The sequence below is a fragment of the Dermacentor andersoni genome, chromosome 4 (genome assembly GCF_023375885.2).
Source record: "Dermacentor andersoni chromosome 4, qqDerAnde1_hic_scaffold, whole genome shotgun sequence".
Lineage (NCBI taxonomy): Eukaryota > Metazoa > Arthropoda > Arachnida > Ixodida > Ixodidae > Dermacentor > Dermacentor andersoni.
In genome coordinates this window covers 79,900,972-79,914,468 of record NC_092817.1, presented here as the reverse complement: position 1 = coordinate 79,914,468, position 13,497 = coordinate 79,900,972, and the positions used below count along the sequence as shown (strand labels likewise).

Sequence of the window (13,497 nt, the reverse complement as noted above, 5' to 3'; positions counted from 1 at the left end):
CACAGCAACTTGAGTTTAAAAATTTAGAAGAAGCTCAAGCTTCGCCTTTAAGAGTGGAACGTGATAGATGTCAAAGGTCCCCAACAGCTTGCCACGCTTCCCGGCAAGCGCAGCTTTCTTGCGGATGCGCGGAGCCGAGTGCGACGATGTTGCTGCAAGGAACCCAGCGGGACGCGCCGATCGGAATAGGAGTTCGTGTTTGAGTTCCTGCTTAACAGAAGCACGTTTTCTGGTATATTCAAATTGAATTCCGACGCCGTCATGTCTGTATATTGCGTTTAGGTCGTACTTTACAATTTTTCTGACGTATTTCACTTTGAGGAGTTCAACTGAGTAACGCATCTGCGCCACGCGGAGGGCCTGCGTGGTTGTGGGTCGGAATGATTCTTCGCCAAGCGACGTCCGACGCGGACATAGGACTTTTTGCCACACGAAGCTCGTAACGCTGTCGCTTTAATAATGGATAAAACACTGCTCAAATGCTGCCGTGCCGCCGTGATCGCTGGGATACGTCACATGGCGCGGGAGGCTAGCAGCGTCCGAACAACGCCCGAGACAACGACGGAGAGCGGTGGTCAAAATACACGGGCCACTCTGCGTTTTTCTTCCCCATGTTTTAGGCAGCGTTACCATATTACTTCCGTATTATGAGGATAACGATTGTACGGTCACTCGAAGCGAATTTTTGCTGTCGTGGTAGCCGTGTGGTCTAAAGCCACTCGTGTGGTCTAGTACACATTTAGCTATATGTATGCTATATGCCATGCTGTGTTGTAGTACCACACCATTCTATCGCTAGGGTTGCTCATACCAGGTCTTACATTATTGACAAAATTATTCCTTAAGATCTTTAGAATGTCAGCCCACAAACAAATGTCATGAAACAAAACACCGACAGAGCATGTCTTTTATCTTAAATCTTCTCAGACTTAACTATTAAGAGCGCGAGACAATAACAGAGCTTAAACCTGGAAATATGTAATTTTATTGGTGCGGCTTTGCGCTACTCCGGGTATCGCCCTAGGAAAAAGGTTTAAACATACCCGATATGGAAAAGTGGTGATAAAGCCGCTAAGGAAGACATAAATTTTCCGATGGCAGGATTAAAACAGAGGACCCCTGGCACAACAGCTCTTATTTACTTGGTCAGCGTACGTTTACTTCAGCACACACGGCCACTACAGCTACGAGTCTTACACTTCGTGTAATATTCTAACATGTTGCTGTCGCATTCAGTGGTTCACCTTTATGGCGAAAGTTCGGCCTTCTTTCTCCTAATGCGTACGCATTTCTATGGTGACCCGACGAGAAAACTGTCCGTCCGTTCCTCCTTCGCGTAGGGCGATCGCTTTCAAGATAGAGCCAGCCGGCTGTAAAAGAAGACAACGACGACGAAAGCACGAGCAGTGGTACGAAAATTTGGGGCTAGGCCAACTTGGAATCTCGGGTGTAGGCCAAGTTAAATTTGAGGTTAGGCGAACTTGAAATTTGAGGGCGGGCCAACTTAAATTTGGGGGTGGGCCAGCTTATATTCGGGGATGGGCCAAGTTAAAATCTGGGGGTGGTCCAACTCAAATTTGGGGGTGCGCCAACTTGAAGTTTTCGTGGGGCTCTACTTAAGATTTTCGGGTGGATCAGCGTCCAATTGAACGTTGCAGAGTGTCCGTTGACTTATGAAAACCTCGCGGGCAAGCGAGCGCGTAGAGACGCTTGGCGCGTTTCCATTGGGCCTTACCAGGCGATGGCCTTTTCCGAGGCGCAGTCAGAACGCAGACGAGAGCGTGCGTGGACAAGGAACGCGCGCATAGCACAGGTTTGCGAGAGCAACACACACAGAGAGAATGTGTTTGCGAAGAGGAAGACGCGCTATTTTCTGCAGCCATTCAGGGAGCACAACTCAGCGAAGGTGACATGACATCGCGGCGATGCACACGCCCCGCACGCAACGCCTCACGCGCTACTGCGGCGGCTGGGGTTCGCTTTCGACCGCTCTGCTCGGTCGAGGCGCGCTCCTTCCCGGCGTTCCGACGCAACTGTTACAATTGCATTGAAACAATCTTTGCCACCGGAAAGGCCAAGGGTAGACGTGCAAAAGCCAGGAAAGGCAAGTAAGCAACACTAAGCATAAACGAAGTCACAGCCGAGCCGAACAATGGTTACGCTTTATTAGACAATTCCCAGAATTGCTGTAGTTTTTTTTGTTTACTGCCACATCACTTTCTGTGGTTGTGAAGTGATAGATACAGGGCTGGAACTTCTGCACGCGCGTTACTGCACCAATAAATCGGACAAGGTTTGGCAGCTCTTTTTGGTTCCTTGGGGCAGGTGCGGGACGGAAGGGGATAAATCAACGCAGTTTCGACGTGTGGTTTCGCATTTGTCAGAACGTGGAAGAGAAAAACGAAAAAAAAAAGACCCATATTTGACACCGAATGGTGTACTTCACCTTAGTTATTATAATAATTGTAGTAAATAAGATATTTTGCTTTCTGTTAAAATACGTGCCTAAGCTAACGAGAATGAGTTCTTGGAAATGCTTGCAAAAGCTTTTTTACTTGTATGCGCATGGCCCCGGTTGCCACATTAAGCTGTCCACAAGTTATAAGCACTTAAGTGGAGCTTACGGGCGAAATTTTTGAAATCGGCTGCATAATGCGTTCGTGTTTCTAGCGCTTACCTCGTCGCCCTACCATCGTGTTTCGGTGTCCTTCAGGAACAATAAAAAAAGCATTCTCGTATTATTTTTTTTTAGTTTAGCGCTAGAAATTTACATACACGAGCTACAGTGTGTGCGAAATGCCTTTTATTTATTAACTCTATTCATGAGATGTTGGTGCCTGTTAGATGACGCCGTTTGCTCCGCTACTCTTAATTCATAGATATGCTGCAAAACAAAGTCCAATCAAAGAATACAAAAATAACTATATTGACGACCGTTCCGAAGTTCACATGCACACGACAAAAGCAAATATTCCTGAATAGTTAAACAAACTTTGAATTTTTGTGTGGCACTACAAATGACGTTCCTCGTTGATGGAACACACAGTGCACACCAACACACACGCAAGAGGCACGGCAACGAGATAAAGAAAAAGTGATTACGGTGAGGAAAATATGTGAGTATGTTGGAAAAAGTAAATGACTTTGACAAATGTATAGGAATATTTCACCTGGCATTGTGGGGCTGCACATTTCGAAAGTGTAATTAAGGGAAAGCAACCCGGACCTCCAGAAAAACTCTGCAACTTTTTTTACATAGAATTCGGGAACTGGTGATTCTTGCAGCAACCAGAGTAGGCGCTGCAACATTCTCGAAGATCGGGTAAAAAACGGTTAACAAGAACTATGAGCACGATGTTTAGTATTTTTTACGTGCTATATATTAGAAATAAGTATATCTTTACGTGTGACTTGTGTCGTAGGAGAAAACAGTAAGCGTGTATCTTTCCGATAGATGGTACTTTTGCTTGAGGAGAGAATGTAGCCATGCCAACCACTTCCTTAATTTCTTTATTACCTTTCTCAGAACAAAGTGGGAACTAAGAACAAAAACGAACTGACAAGGAGGTTGCAAAACAATCAACCGAATATTGCATGCCGGATCCACATTATCGCGGTCCCAGGACAGTCTGTCGTCTCATCCTTGACCTTCACGTGATATGTGCTTCAATATGCCCAGGCTGAGGCAATTAGTAGAGCATTCATTATTCCAGCCGAGGCCTCCGACCGAGTAGATAATACGTATTAGTACTTCGTGGTTCTTCGTTCAATCGATCTCCCAAGAGACGTCGTAGACGATGTCGACTTGTAATGTAATATCACCCTCGTCACAAGTGACAAAGTGTCCAAATAGTTATTTTCTGTCCAGCCACTTTTGTCTTTCCGATAGATCATTCATTTTGGAATGTTCTACATCAGTCTCTACATCAGAATAAGTCAAAAGGAATCACTTCAGTATTTTTTTACTGCTTTCAATGCATACTCTTATTAACCATAGGGCTTAGCTAAAGACTTATAACGTATGAGGCGTGAAATGTAAGGCTTGTCATACATTAAATCATAAGACTCAGAAAATTGTACCGCTGAAGAGGGCTGGCTGTCCCAATAATCAAAAAGTAGTTCAACCGACCAAGGAGTGTAGAAAGAAAGAGAAAAAAAAATGTCATTGGCCACATGGCATTGACCGTCTAGAAAGGGTTCAGGCAACGAAGTGTCATTTTGAACCTAAGAAAGGCAGCGAGAAAACGTCTGCACCGCACGAGCAGCAGCTCAACGCGAGTGAACGCTTTCACAGCGGCATATATTCTGTGACGCGACTTTTAGAGCCGAGGCAAATCTGATTAAAGCCTAGGAGCGCACTTACTCATTTTTTCTTGCGTTTCAAATTTTGCGACCATGCCTAGAAGAATCTCAAATCACCTTAGCGCAGTCACTGGATCATTACTGTAAAAGAGAAAATGTCTTTTTTTTTTGCATTTGGTGTGTGCAACTGCCTAGCATGTTTTACATTATACGTCAACAACAGCGTTCGCTTCTCCCGTTATCCGCGATGCGAGGCCGTATGTTGTCCCACAAGCCCCCGTTCTGAAACGATTAGCCTGTATCTCCCGGAACAATGAAAAGTGCAATTTATCTTCGCTGCCACCATCTTGAATCTTTGAACGGTGTCTCTAGAGACTCCTTTTAAGTTGTCGGGACTTCAAGAGCACGCTCAAATGACTTCATAAAAGTAAAAGTATGACGGTGATGTTTTGCGAACGACTTTGACGCCAAAGTGCGTCGTTAAAAAAGAAAACGTATTGTTTACCGTCAAAAATGAAAGTAAATAAGCAAAAGAAACGCTGTTTATACTTGGTTGCAAAATTTAGTTTCCCTATATCTCGGATTAAATGCATGTCACGTCCGCTAAAAAAAGATCACACCTCTGGGGTTTGGGAAGAGTGCGACAAGGCACTTCCGCGGTTCTCGTCTTGCTCGCAACGCAGAATATCGTGATGAACGTTGATTAGGAGCTCCGGGAGCCCCTGTTAGGCAAGCACAGCTTTGCCGTCTCATATATTGCTCTCGTGTGGCTTTAGTTATCTTCTCGACTCGCTGATGGGATATCAGGAAAAGCCTAATGAACCGTCTCATCTTTCATCTTCCTTTTCCTTTTCGCACTGACTGCTTCTGTATACTTTTTTTCTTCTCTTTTTAGGCTAGCACTGTCCAGAATCTTAGGGCGTTCCGTTTACTGGAACCGTGGCATATTGATACAACTTGCTCTCTGCAGCGTTGTCAACGTTCCTCGTAAGTTACAGTATCCCCTTGCTTGTGGCTGAAATGCCCCAAAACTTCGCGCCATTCACTGTTTTCTTTTTCTTGACATTGATGTTTGGCTCAAGTGATACTGATTTACAGCGTGATATCAGTTGCCCTGTAGTCGACGCAGCCAGCAGAGACGACGTGCTCTAACGCGATGTAAGCGAAGAAGTAGCTGGGCGACAGAGTGTCAACAAAACTTACATAGTAAAATTTGTTTTGTTGCAGTGTTAAGGTTGTTTGCTTTGTCTCATGGCTAACAACAGTATCCTTGAAGAGACAATAAAGTGAAACAGTACATCAGTTTAGACTGATAATGTAGTGCTTCAAAAACCCTACTTGCACCCATTTTGTGTAAAAGACTCATTACTACAACAAAAAAATGAAGGCCAAATGAAGGTCAAAACTTCCGTGATGGTACACGTCAGTGTGACGTCACGGATTTAAAAGTATTCTCTCCTATTCTGACCCTTGCAGCTCAGTAAAAGTTCTTGTAACTTGCTAAGCTCAGTGTGTGGCGCTTTTAGAACACAACGTAGTCCATTTTTACTGACGAAGGTAGACCCGATTAGATACCATCGAAATCAATGACGCCTGGACGAGCTTGTGCATGTGGAAACTTCAAGGCGACGTCGTGGCCTGTATTTAATTATTGCGCCTTTTCTGGATTGCCAGACCTCGGCTCAATGTAAGAGCTGCTTTCCTGGGTATTGTATAAGCGTGATTTACTAACACAGCTCAAATCAGTTTTCTCTTTAGCGTTACTTTATTCAGTAAAACTGAATGGTTGATGGGGGAGAATGCAGGTTTTGGTCTTGTAATTTTTTTTTTGTGGCGAATAAACGTGGTTATAGCTCTAATGGACGACGCGAAAAAATGCGTGCAATAAACTATAATAGCCATCGCGACCGAAAGGTCGTGTCGGATATTTCGGCGCGCACCGCGAGGTCTGAACAATTACGGAGTTTGCAATTACGGCTCTTCTCATCGTTGCAGCTGCAGTTTGAGCTCACTGTTGTGTACAATACTTTTTTAAAGCCTTACGGCTAAGGGCACTACTCGACAAATCAGCATCCTTAGATATGCAAACAAATGTTTACCTCATTCAATACTGGGGCTTTACGTGTCATAACCACGATCTGATTACGAGGTACGCCCGTAGTGGGGGACTCCGAATGAACTTGGCCACCTGCATGTCGTTTTTTAAAACGTGAATCTAAATATAGTCACACGAGCGCTTTTGCATTTCGACCCCGTAGAAATGTGGCTGGCGCTGACGGGATCGAACGCGCAACCTCGATCTCAGCAGCGCACTGCCATAGTGCGCTGCTGGGCTATCATGGCGGCTGGAAATTTTTTTACACTGTGCGAGAAGGCACTGATAATGAAACGTTATGGTGTGCAGCTTTCTTTTTTCATACAGCGCAGAACTATAAAGCACTACAGCCACATGTTACTGATTTGTGTTTTGTTTAACTTTGTAACTTTGCAATAAGGGTTGAGAGCTCCTGCTTCAATTTTCTTGCGTGACAGTTGGGTGGCGACATCGGGACGCCCAGTCTCTTGATATAAAACTGCCGTCGAGGAACGTAATGACTTCCGTAACTGCCAGATCGATCGAAGTGCTCGAGAATGTCGCCAAGCTGGCACTGTAGTTGCGGTATCGTTCGCATTCTCAGAAGGACGTTAGCAGACGCTGCGAAAAATAAACATTTTGCCAACACGAGACATTCTTACGGCTGCTGTAGCTCGATAATGTAAATGTTCATTTCTTTCAAATAAACGTTTTCTTCTTTTTCTTATCGGTGCCCACGCCGTCTGGCGCAAGCCGAGTTCGTGGCAACTAGGTGGCGTACGAGCCAATCACATTTGGCTGAGTAACATTGAATTGTAAAAAGACTCGTACTGTACACGCTTAAAGTCGATCAGATCTGTGGCGCTTTCGCACTCCTCACACGGCAAGCGTTCGTGCACCATCTTAAGAGGAAGCTTTAGCTCTGGCCCAGCTCCGACGAGGCCTATTTAAATACATGTAAAACGCAAAAACGCTTTTCTGAGATGACCCCTGGACCGATTTTAATGAAATTTGTTGCATTTGAGAGAAAAAGTTAAATTCTAATGACTGTTCGAAGCGGAATTTTGATTTAGGGCCTGAATCTCCTGAAAATGTTTTTCAAATATTCGGAAGTTTGAAAAAAAGATAGACGCACGAGGTTTACGAATTAATAGCTCTGCATCAAGAACAGATATCGCGGTTCTGTAAACGGCATCCATTAGATCATTCAAAGCGTACAAATTTAATATGGCATTTTATATTTTACGTAATTTTTTACGTTGTGTACAAGGGTTCTGCAAAAACTGTATTTCCATACTACAAATTTTCTTTAGATTCATGTGTAAGATATGAATGTTGTCCGCTTTAGACGTACTATTAGATGCAATTAACAGAATTGTGATATCATTTCTCATTGCTGACTTACAGAGTCTTATACTTGATAGTTTCGTTTTCTGAAAATTTGCAATATTTGCCAAGTTTTAACAAAAAATTGACGACCTAAATCAAAAATTCGAAACCAACAGTCACTAGATGTTAAGTTTTTGTTTTCAGTGCAACAAATTTCCTTAAATTTGGTGCAGTGGCTGCCGATAAAAACGAATTCTCCTTTCACATGCATTTAGATAGGAGCGCCCGAGCTAAAGCTTCCTCTTAATGGGAACGGAATTCATCGCTATGTTCTCTTGCTACGTCATACACTGCTTACAGTGCATTTTGATATACAAACATTCCTCGCGTTTGTGGCCGTTTGATTCCGCCGTGTGACTTATCCTTGTCTTTATAGCCAGGAGAAGGGAAAGTGGAAGAAACCGGGGCTACGCACTGAAAAGCGACAGCTTGTCCAAAGCAATTTCAGCAACTGTGGTTCAAGGATCGGTAAACGTGACACAGCCTTTGCCAAACGTGCTCTTCTGCAAAGGGACAGCCAGGAGGACAAGCTAGTTAAACTGCATTGTAAATTACGCTTCCAGAATAGCAAAACGTTCATTCTTACCGTAAGCAAGGTAACACGCGACATTAAAGAACTGGTGGAGACGCCCCGCCAAAGTTCGTGAACCATCTCGTCGTGATGTTATAAATTTTGTTAGCGTCTTTCGCGGTATCTTTATTTGATACTATAAGTGAGGAAGAACAACATTGAAATTTAAAGAAACCAATGAACAATAGTCGCTAATAAAAGAAGAAAAGAAATCTTTCAGAGCTCCAAACAGCGCATACACGATAAAATGAAATCCATGACGTCACACTACAGTGCCGGTGCTGCGATTTCGGCGGGAAGTTCAACACAGAGGAAGTCTGGCAATCATTTTCTCCAGTAATAAACAACGCTTTTTAGCGTAATAAATTAAATGCAGTTTTGAGAAATATTACTAGTTTGATAGTTTGATTTAGCGTTGCTATTTAGTATTCCATTTACACATTACAGTTTACGCTCGCCTGTAATTAGCATTCCGCGATAATAGACGTACCTTTCCCGCCTGGTGAATAACAAAGTCTCGGTCGAAGATAACATGGAAAGGAAAGGCAGAGCAGAAGGTCTTCGTGTCTACGGGCAGGTCTTGCGGGCTCTGGCTCAGGTGGTCGGTGATGTGGGCCGATGTAAAGGATGATCTCTTTTGCATCAGACCCGGGATTTCGATGGGGGCGAGCTGCAACGAAACGAAAACAAATATTACCGCGGCTCTTATGAAAGAAAGAATAACCACAAGACATAGCGTACGTTTGTACCACTAATGCTCTAGATTACGATAAGGGCAAATTACGTCAAAAGCACTCTGTTGAGACGTAGCTAAAGAAAAAAAAAAGAAGAATAAAAAGACGAGAAAAAAAAAACGAGAAAGACCATGCGGGACTTCGCCAGAATGCTACTAACGGAACGCCATAAACCGTATTAGTTGCGGAAGATGTCTCGCAATAAGGATGCTCGAAAATATTGTCGAGAAGACCGGGAAAGAGACAGAAGTGATGAGGGTAACGCAGAAAGGTTAACCAGACTGATCCTCTGTTAGCTATCTTGTAGTATAGGGCAAGAGCAAAGGGGACTAAATTGTGAGGACAGAAAGAAAGAATGTTGACGGTGTCTCAAAAGAATGTGTCTCAACGGTCATTTTCATAATACATTACAACCATTGTGTTGAGACGTTGCAATCATGAGAAGACAGAGTTACTTGGTGTCTACACTTCGTATCGGGCAGCGTATGCGTGAAAGTTGAATAATCTAACGATGTAGAAATACCTGCATTAGTGAACAATAAAGTAGCTATGGTAAAATATCTTTATAATAGAGTTTACGTAAGGTTAGCACCGCAGTTAAATGTGGTGTATTCGGGGATTAACGAGCTGCACTTCTGGTCTGGTACACTACTGTGGAAAATTACGCCATCGAAGCCACAATACAGTCCACAAGTGGCAACTTATCACAGAACAACTCGAGCTGAACTGAATTTCTACAGGAGAAATGTAGATGTTAGTGGATCAACGGGTGGCATTGCCGGCCAGCCGTGATATATACGCTTTAATTAAAAGACCATGTTATTTTATATTCTAGTCAGCCAAAAATATGTGTTAACATAACACATAATCTAGTGTGTCTATCAATGAACGTACCAAATTCGTATTGCAGAACTCCCAAAGTTCTCTGATCGCATGCGTCTACAACACAAGCGCTCTTGCGTTCTCGAAAATCTCATTGAACGCAGTGTATCTATATCTTTCGCATCTGCTGCGAACACGGTGTCAAGAGGTGGACTGTAACCTACTCTTCATCCATCGATCGATAAGGGACCACTGCTGGGTGACAATATTTTGGACCACTGGCCTTAAGCTACTACTGCAAAACTGGCAACGAGGGCCAAGTTCAGTGCGAGGCACTGAACTTGGCATGCGACTTTGGCAATGACGCCCATCGTATCAAAAAGTCGAAATCCAGTCAGCGCGCTGTGGCAATCATTTAAAAACACCAGACTTGGTTTTCCGTAGTCACATCAGCGGTCTAGACTTACTGATAAATGAGATCTCTTCAGATTTGACCGGAGTGCCATGAGCAATAAAGCAGATCCAGTGCACAGTTCGAGAGAAGTTGAGCCTCTTACTTCGGTCCGTGGTGCCACGCTTCACTGTTCATTTAACGCGCACTTTCCTCTTCTCTAATGCATAGTACTAGCTGAAGCAGTCTCTCTATCTTTCATGGAATAAAATTTATTAAAACTCCACTTTTTGTGGCAACTGATGCACCACTGCGCTTGATTTCATTGTTTGCGCCATAAAATCAGCAGGTGCTGGCACCGCATGGCTGATAGCTAGCCTCGGTTTCTCGTCGTCGGAGCAGAAGTGATGAATTGTTTTAACCAGTATCACAGCGTCTCACTACGATACTCTGTCAAACCATTACGCAAACCAATTATATGGTCCGCAATGACTAAAAACAATGGAAGGGGCTAGCTGGGGCACGTTCATGATTGCATCCTTGTTTCCTTCTTTGTTATATGTATATTTATTTTGCCAGTGTGAAAAACAGCGCAACATAATCATGAACCGTAATGAGTGTTGTGCAGTAGGAGAGTGCGAAAGTTTATGTGATACTCTCGAACGTTCTTCGATTAAATCGCAACTTGTGTTCTCGTTGTGGTCGCTTACTACGGAGACATTCAGGGCGCGTTGACCCAGTATACGGCACGGTTGTGAGTATTTCATCACGCCGAACGTAGCGGCACGGTATCGATGCACTCGAAAACGATTCATCACATTTTGAGTATTTTTCGTTGTCACCTATGGTACAGCGTCACCGCGTCTACTTCATGAAGCTAGGCGTTGAAGCTGCAATCACCAACGAAATGCGCTCATGGCGCTTCAAGCTTAACAAAGAAACCGCGCTCAATGCCTTTTTGATCGTGCATAGGGTAATGTCATTCTGTGTTGCAAGATAGTCGCAGTGAACCCGCGTGCATGATGCACTTCAAAAGTGCGCTTGTAACTTGCAACTTGTAACTTGTAACAAATTAACTTGTGCAAGTCATCTGAGGCCCCCACCTTGAGCTTACACTCAGACACCTCCATGATGACTGTGACGCGTTCTCCTCGGTCCGTGACCTTGCACGTGTTCACGTTGACCTCCGTGTCGAAGAACTCCCGTGCCACGGCCTTCACCAAACCCTTGACGATCGGGTGCAAGCCCTTTCTTTCGCTGTGTGGGAAGTCGGGATAAAGAGGATGGAAGCAATCGCAGCGGTCATTGGCGGATAACTAATTCCAATAAGTTTTACGTTAAGCGCAAAACTCTTCGTATAATAAAGAAAAGCGTAGATGAGGATAAGAAAGCAATGGGCTGCTTTTGTTTTCGAATGTGCTAGTGGAAGAGGTGCCGATAGTTTAATTAGCACTGCGAAGAAAATATTCCGCTGTGTTTCGCTTTTGTAGCACTCATTTAAATCGGCGAAGTGCTTCTGGCTTCCGCTAAATTCTTCCCAAATACAGAAGTTGTTTCCTTTCACAATTTCGCCAAGAAACGTAAAAAGCTTAAAACGGCGAAAGTGTGGGTTAGTTTCATTAATTACGAGTCTGAAGTAAGAAACATGGGCACTAAAGCGTCCCATAGTTCCAAAATTCAGTCCAGGTGCTCGTTAAACCTTGCCAATTGACTTGACATATTATTAACTTGCAAACAAACTTCGGGGCAAAAATGTATTTTTTCTTGTCTAGCCGAAGACACTTTGTTCCCAAACACACTTATTCAACAGAACGTCGTTTTATGCATTGAAGCACGAAAGTAACTGCAACGCCAATGCATTTCTCCGCAAGCACGGGAATTAATATCTCGAAACTAGTGCCATCTTGCGAATTCGTTCCAAGTGGATCCGCCTTGCCAACTCCATGGCTAGAATTTGTAAATAGCAATATGCGTTATTAGGTGATTAGTTAAAAGGTAATTAGTATTTTTTGTTAATTAGGCGATTATGCATTTCCATTTTTTTGCAAGTAGTGTCCGTCGCTTGGAGTAGAGCACCTTCTGAACTAGAATTGTGCTATATCTGCCACAGGGAACCTTTAAGAATTTTTGAAAGCGTTCGCTGAAGCACCCTGTATCATATACAGAACTTACGATGGAGCAAACAGGTGGCATTAAGCGGGGGAGCATGTGAGAGTTAACCTTAACAGCTGCATTCTCACCTGCAATAATGAAGATGTAGGCTGCCCATTGGTCCCGGTGAAACCCTGAAGGAAGGCGCACTCATTCCTGGGTAAGTGGACGCCAGGTGGTCGTGCAGGTTGTCAAGGTTTGTGAGGAAGTCAGTCAGGTTGGAGCCCAGAACGCGCAGGATGTGGTCATATCCGTGCTGCTGGCAAAAGTAGAGGAAGTGGCACCCGAGGGCTTCGAGGCAGGCGTCCGGACTCATCTCTGAGAGCGCAAAAAAAAAAAAAAAAATTACAGCGTGTTTAAACTTGTAATGTCCAATGTATCATGTGGTACGCTACGCTGACTTTGGTTGCTCCAAAGTCTGATTTACACTGGGGAAACGTAACGCATAGCCTGTGAGATTGTTTTCTACATGCTGTAGCGAGATATTACGGTTGGCTAATGCAACATGCCAGTTACTAATTATTTACTGCACTAGTTAGGTTTTATGTCAAATAACCTTTCGTTGTTACTGTACAAATATGCTCTTGATGCAAAGAACGAAAGAAGGGTGAACAAGTTCTAATTTTCCTTCGTGTTTGATTTTTTACGGGAATAAATAAGCGAACAGCTTTTCTCTTAATTAAACGGGTTTAGTAAAGCAATGAACGAGGCTAGTTGGTGTACGTCCGTGATTGTGTTGCGCTTAGTGTTACACCGACGCAATAACTACAGAACGAACATAAAAGAACAAAAGGTGAGCGTAGGTGGTGGAAACTATCAACTTGTTTAATACAAGTTAGAGAACACGCTTATATACATGGCGACTTAAAGAAAGGAAAAATAAGCGCTGCTGTCTGTCAGACTAAGCACGTGAACGAGTACGGGGAATGCGCTAGCTGCGTGCTTTACCACAACCTCACTAACTTGCGGTAAAGTGTATGTCGGGCAGGCGGGACGCTGTCTAAACGACAGATTAGGGAATCACAAAAATACGCGTGCCAGCTTCTGACAGCGCCTAGCAACC

General features: G+C 43.8%; 1 protein-coding gene across 1 annotated transcript in view; it reads right to left on the bottom strand.

Annotated features, from left to right (window-relative positions):
• The window catches only part of LOC126536346 (guanylate cyclase soluble subunit beta-1-like), a 231,263-nt gene that overhangs the window by 35,018 nt on the left and 182,748 nt on the right, over positions 1–13,497 (bottom strand). The window contains exons 4-6 of the mRNA XM_050183277.2: positions 12,524–12,752; positions 11,387–11,540; positions 8,827–9,006 (exon numbers count right to left, since the gene is read on the bottom strand). Coding sequence (XP_050039234.1) covers positions 8,827–9,006; positions 11,387–11,540; positions 12,524–12,752 — 563 coding nt within the window. The remainder of the gene's footprint in view (positions 1–8,826; positions 9,007–11,386; positions 11,541–12,523; positions 12,753–13,497) is intronic.